The sequence below is a fragment of the Pan paniscus genome, chromosome X, assembly GCF_029289425.2.
Source record: "Pan paniscus chromosome X, NHGRI_mPanPan1-v2.0_pri, whole genome shotgun sequence".
In the NCBI taxonomy this organism is placed as follows: domain Eukaryota; kingdom Metazoa; phylum Chordata; class Mammalia; order Primates; family Hominidae; genus Pan; species Pan paniscus.
Window position 1 is genome coordinate 106110709 of NC_073272.2, and position 17494 is coordinate 106128202.

A 17494-nucleotide genomic window follows, 5' to 3' on the forward strand; every position below is an offset into this window, starting at 1 on the left:
TGACAAATATGTATGTGCTTTTACTCATTTTCTTTCTAGACCTTTTTGGAAGTTGCTGACAGTTCAGGCACAGTGTCAGTGATTATGTGGAATGCCCTGTGTCCTGAGTGGTATAAAAGTTTGCGGGTTGGTTTAGTTCTTCTGCTTCAAGACTATTCTGTTAAAAAGAGTTACCCATTCAGAATACAGCCTGTCCCCGTGGATCCACAGATCAAACTAATTTCTACAATGGGTTAAGTATTCAATGAATTTGTTGTCTTATCGCTGTTTTGTTTATATAAATTTGCAACGTACCATATTAGGAAAAAAGACCATAAAAATTACTGAAGCTGTTAGAACCTATGAAACCTTTAAATTTATTTGTCCATAAAATTTTCAAGCAATCACATAACCTAATAAAAATACCTATTTATTATTTTATTTATTAAGAAAAATTATCTGAGACATTTATTGTTGATTGAAGAATGAGCTCCACTTGGATTGTACTTATTTTGTTTTATTTTATTTTTGGTCATATAATATTAAGTTAATAACGAATATATTTTGCACTTACTAGTAGGTGCTATCTAAAAAGAACTTCTGTTTACTTTTTGAAATAATTTCAGACTTACATAAAAGTTGAAAGAATGGTATAGAGAACTCCCATATACCCTTTATGCATATTCAACAATTACTAGCATTTACCTTTGCTTTATCATTATATATCTCTCTTCATACATATACATATCTTTACACACACACACACATACACACATATGTATGTATATATATTCCTTGTGATCCAGTAAGAGAAAGTGGCAGCCACATACCCCTTTAAGCCTAAACACTTCATTAATATTTCAGCGTATATTTTCTAATAACAAGAGCATTCTATTACATAATCTGAGTACAATTACCAAAATCAGGAAATTTAAAATTGATACAATACTAATACCTAACCTATAGTCAGTATTCAAATTTTGCCAATTGCTGCAATCTTGAAAGGGCTTTTCCTAGTTAGTATTGGTATATTGACATCACAAATATTTTTGGACCATTAAGATTAATATATTAAATAATTGTTTTTAGATATGACCGTGATTTTTTCACTTTCATTTGTAAGAATTGTAGATTACATTGCTTAAGTTTAAATATTGTTTTTGGTTTATAATACCTTTATTCTGAACCTGAATTTCTGTGTATTCTAAATTCCCCAGCTAATCCATTAAGCTTAATTACTTAGAGAATATTCAGATAAAGGTAGCAGTTGTTCATTGTTTTCTTAAACTTGTGTTTATTTGCAAAAACCTTATATGATTATTTATTAAAATCTTAAGCATTTTGCAGACATTGGTCAGATCTTGCTAGATGAAGAAGTTATTACCTAGGTAGTCTGGTACACACAGTCTATTACCTCATTAGTTTTTGCTATAGAAAGGTGAGGAACTAAACTGATAGAGATATTGTGACTTACTAAGAAAACACAGTAAAAGTTGGCAAGAGGACGCTGATTTACAGCATGCTACCTCTGCTATATAGAATTATAGGACCAGATTTTCATAATGGAAACTCTCTAAGGTATGAGAAATTATTTATGCTTTCAAGTAAGTAATTGCAGATACAGAAATTATTTTTATAAATGATAGCCTTGGTGATAATATATTTAAAATGTACCTTTTGGTCTTTAAAACAGTTTTACTTCTTAGTAATGTTAGCGTTGGTGATAATATATTTAAAATGTACCTTTTGGTCTTTAAAACAGTATTACTTCTTATTAATGTTAGCAGCAGTCTCTATTTTCTTCCTTATATTTTTGATAAGTAACAGGACTTTTGCCCTCTTTTTTTAGGAAGCAATAGACTATTTCTGTAAAGCGCCAAGTAGTAAATATTTTAGGCTTTGCAGGCCATATGGTCTCTGTTTCAGCTTCTCAGCTCTGCCTTTGTAGACTGAAGGCAGCCATATGTATGTAAAGGAATGTATATGGCAATATTCCAATAAATATTTATTTACAAAAACTTGCAGCCATCTGCAGCCTGTAGTTTGCCTAGCCTACATGTGTAAGTGGATTACAACTCTGGCTGTATATTGAAATCACTTGGGGAGCTTTAAAGAGCCACTGGTGCCCCACCCTCAGAGATTCTGATTTAATTACTCTGAGAATGGGACCAAGGCATTGCTATGGGTTTAAATCTCCTCAGCTGATCCCAAAGGTACAGTCAAGGTTGGGAACTATGGCTTTATGATCTTTAAACATTACCTGCATGAAACTGACTAATGATCTTTTTATCCTAGCATGTTCTTTATTTTTAATTGACAAATAATAATAAAATATATTTATGGGGTCTAGTGTGATGTTTTGATCTGTGTATATACATTGTAGAAAGACTCAATCAACATATCCATCACCTTACCAAATTGTCACTTTTTTGTGGTAAGGACATTAAGAATCTATCACAATTTTGAAATATATAATACATTATTATTAACTGTAGTCACCATCCAATGCGATAGATCCCTAAGACATTTCTGCAATCTGACTGAAATTTTGTACCCTTTGATCAACATCTCGTTTTTCCCTATCCCTCCCCACTCACTCCCCAGCCTCTGGTAACCATCTTTCTACTCTCTTTTTCTATGAGATTGACTTTTTTAGATTCTTGGAGAACATTATGCTAATTGAAATAAGCCAGGCACAGAAAGACAAATACTGTAAGATCTAACTCATAAGTGGAATCTACAAAGCTGATCCCATAGAAACAGAGTAGAAAGGTGACTATCTTTTTTATTGTTTTTATTTATTTATTTATTTATTTTTTGAGACAGAGTCTCACTTTGTCACCCAGGCTGGAGTGCAGTTGTGCAATCTCGGCTCACTGCAACCTCCACCTCCTGGGTTCCAGCGATTCTCCTGCCTCAGCCTCTCAAGTAGCTGGGATTACAGGCACACGCCATCAAGCCCAGCTAATTTTTGTTTTTTTAGTAGAGACGGGGTTTCACCATGTTGGCCAGGCTGTACTCGAACTCCTGACCTCAAATGATCTACCTGCCTCGGCCTCTCAAAATGCTAGGATTACACGTGTGAGCCACTGCACCTGGCTGGAAGGTGATTAGTTATCTTTTAAAGAGAAAAAAAAGGCAGTTATGTAAATCATGTTAGGCACAGGAGATGCAAAAGTAAGTAATATACAGTCCTACTCTTAAAAATTAGTCTAATGGGATGACAGCTATGTAAGATAAACAAATTAGAGTAAAATGAAAGACTAATGACAGTAAACCATATTAAAAATGTCATAGACAAAAAGGATAAGGAAATGAATAAAAATGTAATTGAAGAAAGAATGGACAGTAAAGTAGGAGAATGTGTTGCATGGGAGAAAGTGTTAAGCAGAGATTAGGAAAAATATCAGTGGAGTTTAAATGTTCTGAGCATTATAAATGAGAAACAGTATATAGTGGGAGGAGAGTTGGTCAGTAAAGGAATAAGGATTTGTGGTACCATCACTGCCTTCTAGGTGTTCATGTTGGAAGAAAAACTACTGGGGTCATTTATCTTGGTTTATTTTTCATATTTCCACACATAGTTCCAAGTTAGAACTAAGATGTGAATTTTTTTTTTTTTTTTGATACGGAGTCTTGCTATGTCACCCAGGCTGGAGTGGCATGGTGCAAACTTGGCTCACTGCAACCTTCACCTCCTGGGTTCAAATGATTCTCCTGCCTGAGTAGCTGGGATTACAGGCGCCCACCACCATGCCAGGCTACTTTTTGTATTTTTAGTAGAGACAGGGTTTTGCCATATTGGCCGGACTGGTCTTGAACTCCTGACCTCAAGTGATCCACCCGCCTCGGTCTCCCGAAGTGCTGGTAATACAGGCGTGAGCCACCGCGCCTAGCCAACGTATTTTTTTTAAAAGACTGAATAAATGGAAATCTATAAAGATGGAAATTCTATTGCAAAACAAAGGATATATTATTTGCTGGATGTGTATGACTTTGTATATTGAATTTTGTACATTATTCTGTATACCTTTTACAAAATAGTACATAGCTGGCATACACAAATAATACACCCTTTAAAATCTTGAGATTTTCAGACTGTATTACATAATGCATATTGATTTGATGATAGTAACAAGAATTTTTGATTTTGGCGGGCAGGGGCTATTTCTTTAATTCGGAACCCTAGCATTTTAGAACTGGAAGGGACCTTGAATATAATTAAGTGATACTATGACAATGAAAGTACTTCGGAATATGCAAACTATGATGCAAGGTAATATTATGTAATACAACTTTGCTTGCTTATATATGAATAGACTGAAACTCATAAAGGTAAAGTGAATATTTGCTTTCACATGACTAGTAATAGGCAGAAATAGAAATAAAATATCTTCATCCTGGTTTAAGCCTTGTTTGCTACACAGAAAGTTCTTAGAAAAATTTAACTAACCAAGAAGAAAAAAGCCCAAATAGCTTTATAACTATTAAAGGAATTGAATCAGAGGTTTAAATTTTTCCCACAAAGAAAATATCAGGCATACATCATATTATAGAGAAATTCTACCAAACATTTAGGGAATATATCATTCTAAACCTATTCCAGAGACTAGACTAGAAAGCATATTCTCAAACTCATATTTTGCTTCCAATATAACCGTGATAATCAAAACCAAACAAGAATAGTATGAAGGAGAAAAATTATAGGTCAGCTTCAGCCACTAACATATAAACATATATATAGATATTCTGAATGGAATATTGGCAAACTGCATCATGTGTAAAAAAAAATAAGTTCACATACTGTGAGTAGGTTGCATTTTTCCTCAGCAATGCAAAATTGGTTTTACATATAAAAATCTGTGTCACCCGCCATTTTTACAAATTAGATAATGAGCATTTTAATAGATACACAAAAAGCTTTTATTAAAATTTTACAACTATTCATTAATTTAGAAAAGAAAATAGCAAGAGAAGGAAACTTCCTTAAACTAAGTAAGGGGGCTGAGCATGGTGGCTCATGCCTGTAATTCCAGCACTTTGGGAGGCCAAGGCAGGAAGATCACTTGAAGCCAGGTGTTTGAGACCAGCCTGTGCAACATAGTAAGACCCTGTCTCTACAAATAAAAAGAAAAAATTATCCAGTTGTGGTGGCATGCACCTGTAGTCCTAGCTACTCAGGAAGCTGAGGAGAAAGGATTGCTTGAGCCCAGGAGGTTGAGGCTTCAATGAGCCGTGATTGCACCACTGCATTCCAGCCTGAGCGACAGAGCAATACCAACAACAACTACAAAAAAAAAAAAAAAAAAAAAAAAAAAAAACCTAATAATGGGTATTTACAAAATCAAAACCAAACGGCAAACACAATTCTTAATGGGTAAAAGTTAGATACATTCCTTTATAAAATGGGGAAAATGGATGTCTCCTATTATTACTATTTCTATTTAATGTTGTACTGGCTGTCCTAGCCAGTGTGAGAAGACAAAATGAATTAAAGGTATAAAGGTTTTAAAGAAAAGTGCAAGACTGTTACTACTCGCAAATTAAATTTTATACAGAGAAAAAATAACACAAAGTATTAAAAAAAATAGGATTTATTATCCTTACCAAACTAATGCAGGAACAAAAAACCAAATACCACATGTTCTCACTTACAAGCAGGAGCTAAATGATGAGAACACAAAGAGGGGAACAGCACACACTGTGGCCTACTTGAAAGTGGAGGGTGGGAAGAGGGAGAGGATCAGAAAAAATAACTATCGAGTACTAGGCTTAGTACCTGGGTGACAAAATAATCTGTACAACAAACCCCCGTGACATGAGTTTACCTATATAACAAACCTGCACATATGCCCCTGAACCTAAAATAAAAGTTTTTAAAAATAAAAATTAAAAGTAATAAGATATTAGCAAAGCTACAAAAGAAGTCAACTGATTATGTATACTCCAATAATAAAGAGTTAGAAATTATAACTTGAAAACATCATTGACATTGTCAACAATAACTATAAGATGTCTAGAAATAAATGTAAGAGAAGATGTGTAAGACCTGTGTGGAGATGATTATGACACATTATTGGAAGACATTAAGAAAGCCTTAAATAAATAAGTAGAGATAAATAAACTGGGTAAAGATTGTATTTGCCACTACATAATCAATGAAGAATTAATATCCAACATATAAACAACTCTTGCAAATTTTTAAAAGACAATTCAACAATTCAATAGAACAATGGGCAAAAGACCAAGGCATTTCACAGAAGAGAATGCATATATGAACCATAAGTATATGAAATGTTGTTCAATATGATTAGTACTAAGGGAAATACAAAATAGGATCACAACAAATTGTCATATCACTAGATTGGCCAAAAGTACCAAATTTGACCATGTGCAGTGGCTCACACCTGAGACCTAAGTGCTCTGGGAGGCTGATTCTGGAGGAAGCCTTGAGGCCAGGAGTTCAAGATCAGCCTGGGCAACATAAGACCCCCCCATCTCTACCAAAAATTACAAAAATTAGCTGGACATGATGATTCTAGCTACTCAGGAGGCTAAGGCAGGAGGATTGCTTGAGCCCAGGAGTTCAAGGCTGCAGTGAGCCATGATTGTATGATTGTGCCACTACACTCCAGCCTGGGCAACAGAGTAAGGCCCTGTCAAAAAAAAAAAAGAAAGAAGGAAAGAAAGAAGGAAGAAAGGAAGGAAGGGAGGGAGGGAGAGAGAGAGAGAGAAAGAGAGAGAAAGAAAGAAGAAAGAAAGAAAGAGAAAGAAAGAAAGAAAGAAAGAAAGAAAGAAAGAAAGAAAGAAAGAAAGAAAAGAAAGAAAGAAAAAAAGAAAAGAAAGAAAAAGAGAAAAGAAAGAAAGAAAGTTAGTTGACAATACCAAGGTTTGGAGAGGATGTGTATCAATGGGAATTTTTACACATTGCTGGTAGAAACACAAATAGGCTCATTACTTAAAATGATTAGGGATTATGCTATAGAGCTGAACATTTACATATCACATAATCCAGCATTTTTGCACCTACATATAATACCTTAGAAAAACAGTTGCCTGTGTGCACAGGGAGACATATACAAAAATTTTTAAACAACCTTATGTATAATAGTAAAAACCTGGAAATAATCCAGATGTCCATTAACACAATAATGGATAAATAAATTTTAGTTAATAAATTGTAGTATATTAACACACTGGAACATTATTCAGCTGTGGAAATGACAAGAAAACTGCTATATGCAGCTACATGGATGAATTTTATTAATATAATGTTGAGTGAAAAAAGTAGTCATAAAATGCAGAATATAATTTCACTCATATGAAGTTCAAAAACAAAGCCAAATAGGATTTTGTCTGGGCAAAGTGATAAAACCCTTTTTAAGTTAAAGAAATGATAGAACACAAAGTTCTCAAAGTGTGGTTAAACTTTTTAAACTGTGGTGGAGAGATAAGTGGATGTGATAATGGAGGTAGAAGAACACTGATAATAGTCTAGTTCTTGAGTTTAGTGGTGGGTTCAAAATGTTCAGTCTACTATTTTGCTTTTTAATATATATTCATGTATATTCTTTGGTGTGTATTAAATAGCATATTAAATTAATATATTTATTTTTCAGAAATCTGCCTGAATCTTCGAGATCCCCCAACAAATATAATTATCATTCCAGAAAAGCAGGTGAAACCAGAATGGAGACTGCCAAAGCTAAATCACCGATTTACCACAAGGTAAAATAGTTTCTTGTAAAATGTCTTAAATATTAATCTTCAGTCTTGGTTACTGAAAAACAATGCATTATAATTTGCTCAAAATCTACCCAGAATTAAGCTATAGCAATTATGTAGATATACATTTTCAAAATAATAATTGTAGAATGCTTTTTCACTGTTTAAAAATAAAATATTAATTTAGTGATTTTACCTTTTTAGGTCAGAACTGGATGATATGCCAGAAAATTGCATCTGTGATGTTATTGGCCTTTTAGTTTTTGTAGGAAGGGTCCAGCGGTCAAAAAAGAAAGGTAAGCTTTTAAAATTGAAAATCATAAAAAGTATTTCAGTGAATAATTTTGTGTTCATATGTATATAACAGTTACCTTCATTTATTTTAATATTCTATCCATATAGAAAACCGTGAAGATTTTTGGTCATATCGCTGGATTCACATTGCTGACGGTACTTCAGAACAACCATTTATAGTGGAACTGTTTTCAACATCGCAGCCAGAAATCTTTGAAAATATTTACCCAAGTAAGCGATTTTTAATATTTTTATTTTATGTTTGGAAGTAGGAGAATTAACTTTAAAAATGTAGAGTAAACTGACTTACAGAAGTAGGGTGACATTGAGTTGGCAATTCAAGCAGTCTGACAGCATGTTTAAATCTTTTCTATATTAATATTGTTTTTTATAGACATTAACAACCCGTTGGTTGTCTGTTCAGAATTAACTTGGGATTGAAACCAGTTTTTCAGAAAACAGGTCCTCTTATCAATTCTCATTGTAAAAATTCCATGCATTAAAAAAATCCTTAAATTTCAGTAAGACTAAAACATGGGCAGTCAATTCCCTTTTTATACATTTGGAAATTGATGTAAGTAGACCACATTAAAGACATCGAAGACTTATATAGCATTAATTGGTAGAAGATTGGTGGACTATGTAATTACATAATAACAATGGTAAGTATGGTTCTGGTCGAATATTAAATTATTCAAGTAAGTTGGTAGTGTTATTTATACCGGCTGGTCAATATTTTACTTTGGCTTACTTTGGCATTGACTTTCTCCCCTGGATTCATTCAGATATAAAAGTATTTTTTCCACTAGTTTTATTTATTTGAAATTATTTTAGGTTTGTCCTATTACATATTACATATAACAGGCTAGTCTTCAGATCTATTATGACAAGGAAAAAAGTATAATACTTTTCAGCAGTTTCAATGAATATTTCCTTATTTAAATTTAGAATATAAAGCTATTGTAGTTAGGGGATGACATTTTATTTTTTTCCAAATAATTACATGAATAAACACTAATTGCTATCTGTGTTAAATGCTTGGCCAACATTGAAGAAACTCCCAATATTTACTACATATATGTGTGTGTGTTTGTATATATCTATCTATCTATCTATCTGTATACATATATATATATTTGAGATGGAGTCTCACTCTGTCGCCCAGGCTAGAGTGCAGTGCACGATCTTGACTCACTGCAACCACTACCTCCCAGGTTCAAATGATTCTCTTGCCTCAGCCTCCTGAGTAGCTAGGACTATAGGAGCACACCACCATGCCTGGCTAATTTTTATATTTTCAGTAGAGACGGGGTTTCACCATGTTGGGCAGGCTAGTCTCGAACTCAACCTCAGGTGATCTGCCCACCTCAGCCTCCCAAAGTGCTGGGTTTACAGGCGTGAGCCACTGCACCTGGCCTATATCTATTATTATTACTTTTTTAACCAGCAATAAGATAGACATTGTAGAACACCAAGAGACCTAGACACTATATATAGGGCTGTTCTGCTGCCCCTTTATTCTCTATACAAAACAGTATTATACACCTCTGCTTTGTTAGATTCCACCCTAGGCTTGTGAGATTAAATTTTAAAAATATATCTGAATAGAACCAAACCTCACCCCAATTTATGGGGGATGGAACAGAAAGAGAGTTTTGGCCAAACCATGGCATGGACTTCCAAGGTGAGTGGGCTATTAACTCTGATATAACTTCTTTTAGGGCATAAGTAATTGGCAGTGATGACTTCTGGTGATAATCCTATTGCCTCAATTTAGGTGGGTTTTATTGCCAACTTCCTTTTTGTTTGTTTGTAACCACTTTAAACAACAAGCTAACAAGAATTTTGGATAAAGATTTCTCGCAGGAACTTTGCCAAGCACGCATATTGTATTTCTTGTGATAATGTGAAATGTATCCTTCTAAGAAACGTATATTCGGATCTTGGTGAGATTTATTCTAGTATAATGGTTGACAACAGTCACAATTTGTTTTTATCTTTTGACCAAAAGTGAAGGAAAAAATCATTAAATTAATGGTGAGTATTAAGGGGGCTTCAGGCCCAAGAAGGGGAGCATGGCCAAAAGTCTTCAGGAATAATACCAAAATTCTTTGGTAGTATGACTTTTTTTTTTCATAAGAAAAGTGAAGAACTAAGGGGAAGTAATGTTGTGTGTTTACCATGTACCAGATGCTTATAGATATTATCTCATTTTGTACTCTCAATTACCTTTTGAAGAGTTGATGTTGTTATAAATTTTCAGGTGAGAAAGCAAACTTCCAGAGGGGTTAAGTAATTTCCTGGATTTCATATAGCTAGGAAGTGTTAGATCTGACTCTCAGATTTTTAGTGGCCATGAATTTAGAATTAGAGGTTTCTTTATTTTTTTCTAAATTTATTTTATTGTTGTAAGAACACGTAACATGAGATCTACTGACAACATATTTTAGAGGTTTCTTTAATATTCCTGTATCAACACCTTTAGCCATTAGTATTCATATGTTTGTAGTTTTTGAAATAATGGAAAAATTAAGATAATTCTTAATATAAATTAAGGTAATTCTTAGCATTTGAACAGATTTTCTTCATTTTCATTGCTACAGAATAAAGAACTTAGTAAATATGAGATGTAGCAAATGAATGTACAGTTGTGCTCTGGAGAAATTTTTATTCTCAAATGAGAAATTACTTTTGTGTGATTATGAGAATTTACATTTATTTCTTCATTTCCTAGTTTGTAAAACCATAAGTGTTTTGACATATAATGAGTTAAAATAAAAAATACTGTTGGATTAATGAAACTATAATAATTAGATAGCCTGTTAGGTAAAAACAATTGATAGTTGTTGAAAGTAGTTGAAATCTGAAGACATTATACTCTCATTTTTAGATATTCTTTTTAGTCTATAAAGTTAGCAAGGTGAAAAGAAAATAAACAGATGATATAAGCCCTGCCATTGGCCTTAAAATCTAATTAAGATAAATACATAAAAGATAAAAAACAGTTGCATAAGCAAATACCAGTCAATAATATATAAGCCCTATCTGGTGGAAGGAGTTAGAGTAATTCAGAGTTTAGTGTTAGTTAGGGTTAGTCAGTGAAAGTATCATGGAGAAACTAAGCTTTTTTTTCTCTGTTGGAAATCACTGTTCACACTCAGGTGTGGGCCCAGTTAAAATGACTTGCACTCTTTATCTGTGCAACAAACAAATGACTTTAGTTAGTTGCAGCTGTTGTACTTTCTTTAAAAAAGGGGGCCTCTCGCAAAAAGCAGAGTAGTGTTAAACCCTTGTTGTTCCTAGTGTGGTCCCAGGACTGGCAGCACTAATAATTGCCTAGGAGATTATTAGAAATGCAGAATCTCAGGCCCCACCCTAGACCTACTGAATCTGAATTTGCATTTTAACATTGGTACCATGTGATTTCTTTGTGCATTAAAGTTTGAGAAGCATTGTGTTAGATCCTGATCTTGTTATGTCCTATTTGAAATGGAAAAGTAATTTCATAAGTGTTTTTGTTCTCTAGTGGCATATTTTGTGTGTACACAGTTGAAAGTTGTCAGAAATGACAATCAAGTACCTAAGCTGCTTTACCTCACCACTACAAATGAGAGTGGAGTGTTTATTACTGGTGAGTAATTTCTTTGTGTATATTATTAGAAATATATTTTCTCTTCCCTAGAATCCTTCAGTACATATTAACTTTTATATAATAACATTCAACTACATGATAGCTTTATTTTGACTTCCTTTATTACTATGAGTGTTTTAGCAAAGAATTTTTGGCCTGTGAAATACGTTGCTTATGGATTACTTACGAATGAGGCAATGATTTTGTGACTCAGTGGAAAATTGCATTTATATCCTTCAGTCAACTTTAATTCCTGCTTGGCATAGAATGTAGATAATCATAAATTGCTTGATAGATTGAAGACCTGGTTAGGCCTGGTATCATAATATGGATTCTGTTAACAATATTTTAAAATTCTAAATGAAAACAAAACTGAGTGTCAAATTGCAGCCCCAAGATCTTATGTTTTATTTATATAACAAGAGAGGTCTCATTACTTGTCTGCAAGTATATTGTTTTTCCCTATTCCCTCCAATAATAGGATCAAAACATTAAAGAAAAACGTTTCCAAATGAGAGAGTGAGGAAATAGTGTGGAATGGGGTGTTTACCAGATTGTTACCATGCTGGTAATTAAGAAATTTGTTAAAAGAAGAGTCCTAGGAAAGGTGTAACATACATCTTTGTCAATGCATATCTTATTTTATAAATACTATCAGATGTGAATATAGCACTTTTAAGTATGCTTTAAGAACATAAATTTAAATGCTGAGCCATATTCATAGGAAGTTTCATTCATACATGATGCCATAATTTCAGGTTAATTCGTAGTTTAAAAATCGGTTATTTCAGAAGATGTCAACCATTTGGATGGTTAGAAAAATTCAAATTATTAGTTTTTCTTCTTCCTGTGATTTCTAGCATCCTATAGCTAGCTACAGTTTAGTCCACTTAAACTCTAATACACAGTGTGTCTGATTTCCTTCTTAGGATTTATTTACTGTCTTTGGATAATTATACATAGTGAATAAGTAAACTTGACTGTTTTTTTCTTGGTGATAAAAGAGGGATTGTTTTAATAGTAAACTGTTTTTACACAAAAATTTGCATACAGATTGTTACAGTGACATTTTTATTTCTCATTTTTTATGATTTACCCTTCCCGCGAGGAGGTCATAGAGGCCAGCCCTATACGTATGATGCCAAGGTAAAAAACTTTATTCAATGGATTAGAACAAAGTCTGATTCCGGGGAACAGAAGAATATGGTTATTGGTGGATATTACCCCTATCCACCAGTGCCAGAGACATTTTCCAAGTATAGTAGTTCTATTAAAGGTACTAATGTAATTGCCAGTCCTTCTAAATATGTTTATATTTTATATGTATGGCTTATGCTATTTCAATTAGTCATCTTTATTCTTTTCTTTTATGGGAGTGATCTAAAGTTGAGCAACATTCACCGATAATAGCTTTGTCTTAATGCAGATCTAAAAATATATGTCACGTATTTTCTATATAGTTTTCCCTATATCTCGCATGGTGGTCTAAAGATTAATACTTTGATTTTTATCAGACTGGAAGAAAAGAGAAAACACAGATGATAACCAACTGGAGATATAGGTTGAGTATTCCTAATCCAAAAATCTGAAATCTGAAATGTTCCAAAACCTGAAACTTCTTGAGTACTGAAGTGACACTCAAAGAACTACTCATTGGAGCAGTTCAGATTTTGGAATTTTGCATTAGGGAAGCTGAACTGATAAGTATAATACAAATATTCCAAAATAAAGAAAATCAGAAATCTGAAATATTCTGGTCCAATGTATTTCAGAGAAGGGATGTTCAGCCTATAAATATCTTTATTTAATGTCATTGAGATCACATCTGACCTTGGTGTAGATCTCAATTGCTATGATGTTATACAGAAAGACTAAAGATATCTAAAGGAGACACTGGGTAACTTGATATTCAGAGACTGACAACTGTATTATGCGACTCTTGTGGAATGATATATATTGTGTTTAACACAATTGAGTGCTATCTTTAAATATGAAATGATGCCAAAATAAATGAGATGCTGAATTTGGAATTGAAGTACTGATGAGAAGCCTACTATTAATATACTTTTTAGTAGAATTAATATATGACAGTTGAAAAGTTTAGCACAAGCATGTTCTTTTTTAAAAAGCTATGAGATAATTGCATGGTTTTGGAAAAAAAGAGAAACTTTAAAATGCGGACCTATCATCATCTAAATATTGGCATCCTCTTATACATCATAATGCTAGCAATATGTAATAGTGTTTGAAATAATTAAAATGTGTTTTTCTATGCAGTGGCTAGGCAACACTTTATAGTTTGAAATATAATATGTAAATTGCATTTAATATGCAAAATGTATTTTGCAAATGAGGGGTACAGAGTGGAAGCCTGTATTCAAATTTAACTGATAAAAGTATTTTGCCTATTTCACAAAATTATATAAAAGGATGCCAGAAATAAACACAGTGTCTCACAGTTAATGTAGTAAGTTTATAATTTTGTATTGTGAAATTACATTGCAAATCTAATTCTTATTTTTATCATTTCAGTTCTTTAAAACTTACAATTTTCTTGGACTTTTTTGCAGTTGAGTCGCTCTTGACAGCTATAAGTGAAGTCAGGAAGGAGATTGAAGACTTGCAGTATAGGGAACAAAAGCGCATTGCAATTCAGGGGATAATTACTGCTATAAAGTATATCCCCCATAGCAGTGCGACTGAAAGTGCCTCAGCATCAGAAACACTTCGGGTATGGTGCCAGAGAATTAATAGTATTTCTCTGAAAGCACTGTGATTATGATTGCAATTGATACCTTTTACATTTTATTCAGAACTCACGTGTATTGACTCTTAATAATGTAAGCCTAAGAGAAAACATTAGGTTGGTGCAAAAGGCATTGTGGTTTTTGCCTATAAAAGTAATGGCAAAAACCGCAATTCCTTTTGCACCAACCTAATATTTTTACTTTTTTGTTTGTTTCCTTTTTGTGTCATTTATTTGGGGGCAGACTAGGCCAATAATGATTATAGCCTCTTGACATTTCCCAAGGCCCTCAAAACTTGGTATCCTGTTTTTGCATTCTGTGTAATTTGAGGCTATTGTGGGTGTTTTAAATTTCTAGGTGGTATCTATGACTATAGTAATTTCCTACCTTTTGTCCAGGCCAGTACTACAGGAAAGCTTTCATGGGAAGTTTTCTCTATATCTGGCATAGTAGTCTTACCCAGGTTCTATAACTCTTCTAGAATAAATAGTTTAGTATTATAGAAGATGCCAGTTCTGGAATATTGGCACAATCAAGACAAACAAGTTAGTTTTTCCCATGAGTTTATCTTTTTAAACACTACGTCCAGGACTACTACTATTTATATGGAAATAAGTGTTTAATCCAGCTTTTCAGATAGTAGTATAAGAAGGACTTTTGTTTGTCTTCCTTTTAAAAAATATTTTAATAGCAGATGGATTAGATTCAATCATTTTCATAAAAGCACTGTTATGATTGAAGTTTTGCCAGAACTGTTGATTATGAAAAATGAATACACTAAAATTGTAGTCTTTTATGAGATTAATAATTGTGAATTAGCATAAAGTGTTTTCTCTAAATTATTGGTTTTAGAATGCTAACAGACCCTCGACCTCTCAAGCAGCTAGAGTAGAAATTCAAGAAAGAAATGGTAAACGGCATCAAGATGATGAGCCTGTGAATTCTCAGTATTTCCAAACTACATCTACAAATTTAAGTCTGAGCAATAAAATAAGAATTCTTCAAGGCCCACACGCTAATCCGTAAGTCATTTGTATTAAGTATATGTAAAGTATATTTTTTCTTTTGGTTTATCTCTACCCTGTAAAATAAGCAATTATCGTAGAAGCTGTATTAATTTGTTAGGGCCCCCATAACAAAATACCACAACTGAGTGACTTAAACACCGAAATTTGTTGTCTCAAAGTTCTGGACGATAGAGTTCAAGATCAAGGTGTCAACAGCATTGGTTCCCTCAGGGCTGCGAGAGAGAATCTGTTCAATGCCTCTCTCCTAGCCTCTTAGTGTGCTGGCAATCTTTGGCATTCCTTAACTTGTAGAAGCATCACCCCAATCTCTGCCTTCATATTCACATGGAGTTCTCTCTGTGTAATGTCTGTGTCCAAATTTCACCTTTTTCATAAGGATACCACTCATATTGGATTAGGGGACCACCCTAATCCAGTATGACGTCATCTTTATCAGTAACATCTGCTATGACCCTATTTCCAAATAAGGTCATATTCAGAAGTCCTGAGGGTTAGGACTTCATCATATGAATTTTGTGGGGACACAATTCAACCCATAAGTCTGCCCTCTGGTCCCACAAAATTCCTGTCCTTCTCATATGCAAAATAGGTTCACCTCATCACAACATCCCCAAAAGTCTTATCCCATAGCAGCATCAATTCTAATCCAAAATCTCATCTAAATCTCATATGGATGTAATTCATCCATCCATGATCATGGTGATTTATCCTGGGGCAAAATTCTTCTGCATCTGTATACCTATAAAATCAAACAAGTTATCTGTCCAGAATACAGTGATGAGATAGGTATAGGATAGACACTCCCATTCTGAAAGAGAGAAATTGGAAAGAAAAGGGGGATCATGGATCACAAGCAACTCCAAAACCTAGCAAGGCAAATAAATTGCATTAGATTTTAAGGCTTCAGAATTATTCTCTTCGCCACAGTCTTATGTCCTCTGGGCTCACTGGGGTAGCATCCCCACTTCTACAATCCTGGGTGATGGCCCCACACTCTGGAACCAAGGAAATGAACCCACCCTCTGGAATTGAAAAGGGAGCCCTTGTCCTCTGAAACCAAGGAGGTAGTCTCACTCCCAAGGTCATTCTTCCATTTTCTTGAACAACAAGAACATTATAGCTTACATTTGCTTACCAGTTGTTTAAGCATGGGTCTTTACTACAAAACATTCATACATTATGAATTGTACATGATTGGAAGTTTTGGTTTCTTTAAAGTGTCAGGAAAGCCCAAACACTCATAAAGCAGAGTGCAGAATCACTTTAGATTTTAAGATTTTAAAAATTCCAATCTTTTAGAGTGTGCCCAGGTGCACAGCAGTTTTTGGTTGTGAATAAGTAATAGGTAAAATTTTTAATTTATTTTTTAAAATTGTTTAACTTTTAATTTTTGTGGGTACATTTAGTAGGTATATATATATTTATGGGGGTACATGAGATGTTTTGATACAAGCATACAATGTGAAATAAGAATGTCATGGAGAATGGGGTATCCATCCCATCAAGCATTTATCCTTTGTATTACAATCAAATTACACTCTTTTAGTTACATTTAAATGTACAATTAAGTTATTATGGACTATAGTCACTCTGATATGCTATCAAGTTGTAGGTCTTATTCATTCTTTCTAGCTATTTATTTGTACCCGTTAAACGTCTTCACTTCCCCGCACCCCCCTGCTACCCTTCCCAGCTTCTGGTAACCGTCCTTCTAAACTCTACCTTTATGAGTTCACTTGTTTGATTTTTAGATCCCACAAATAGGTGAGAACACGGAATGTTTATCTTTCTATGCTTGGCTTATTTCACTTAACATAATGATCTCCAGTTCCATCCATGTTGTTGCAAATCACTGGATCTCATTTTTATGGCTAAATAGTACTCCATTGGGTATATGTATCACATTTTCTTTATCCACTCATCTGTTGATGGACATGTAGGTTGCTTCCAAATCTTAGCTATTATAAACAGTGCTGCAGCAACATAGGAGTGCAGATATCTCTTTGGTATACTGATTTCCTTTCTCCTGGGTGTATACCCAGCAGTGGAATTGCTGGATCACATTGTATTTCAATTTTCAGTTTCTTTGA

General features: G+C 33.7%; 1 protein-coding gene across 2 annotated transcripts in view; it reads left to right on the top strand.

Annotated features, from left to right (window-relative positions):
* Window positions 1-17494, top strand: part of RADX (RPA1 related single stranded DNA binding protein, X-linked) — a 67326-nt gene that overhangs the window by 13180 nt on the left and 36652 nt on the right. Inside the window, exons 3-10 of one of the 2 annotated variants that reach the window (XM_003819663.4) lie at window positions 40-232; window positions 7599-7707; window positions 7909-8000; window positions 8107-8229; window positions 11525-11629; window positions 12741-12905; window positions 14200-14360; window positions 15229-15398. In XM_003819663.4, coding sequence (XP_003819711.1) covers window positions 40-232; window positions 7599-7707; window positions 7909-8000; window positions 8107-8229; window positions 11525-11629; window positions 12741-12905; window positions 14200-14360; window positions 15229-15398 — 1118 coding nt within the window. The remainder of the gene's footprint in view (window positions 1-39; window positions 233-7598; window positions 7708-7908; window positions 8001-8106; window positions 8230-11524; window positions 11630-12740; window positions 12906-14199; window positions 14361-15228; window positions 15399-17494) is intronic. The other variant, XM_063601895.1, reaches the window with a different exon arrangement.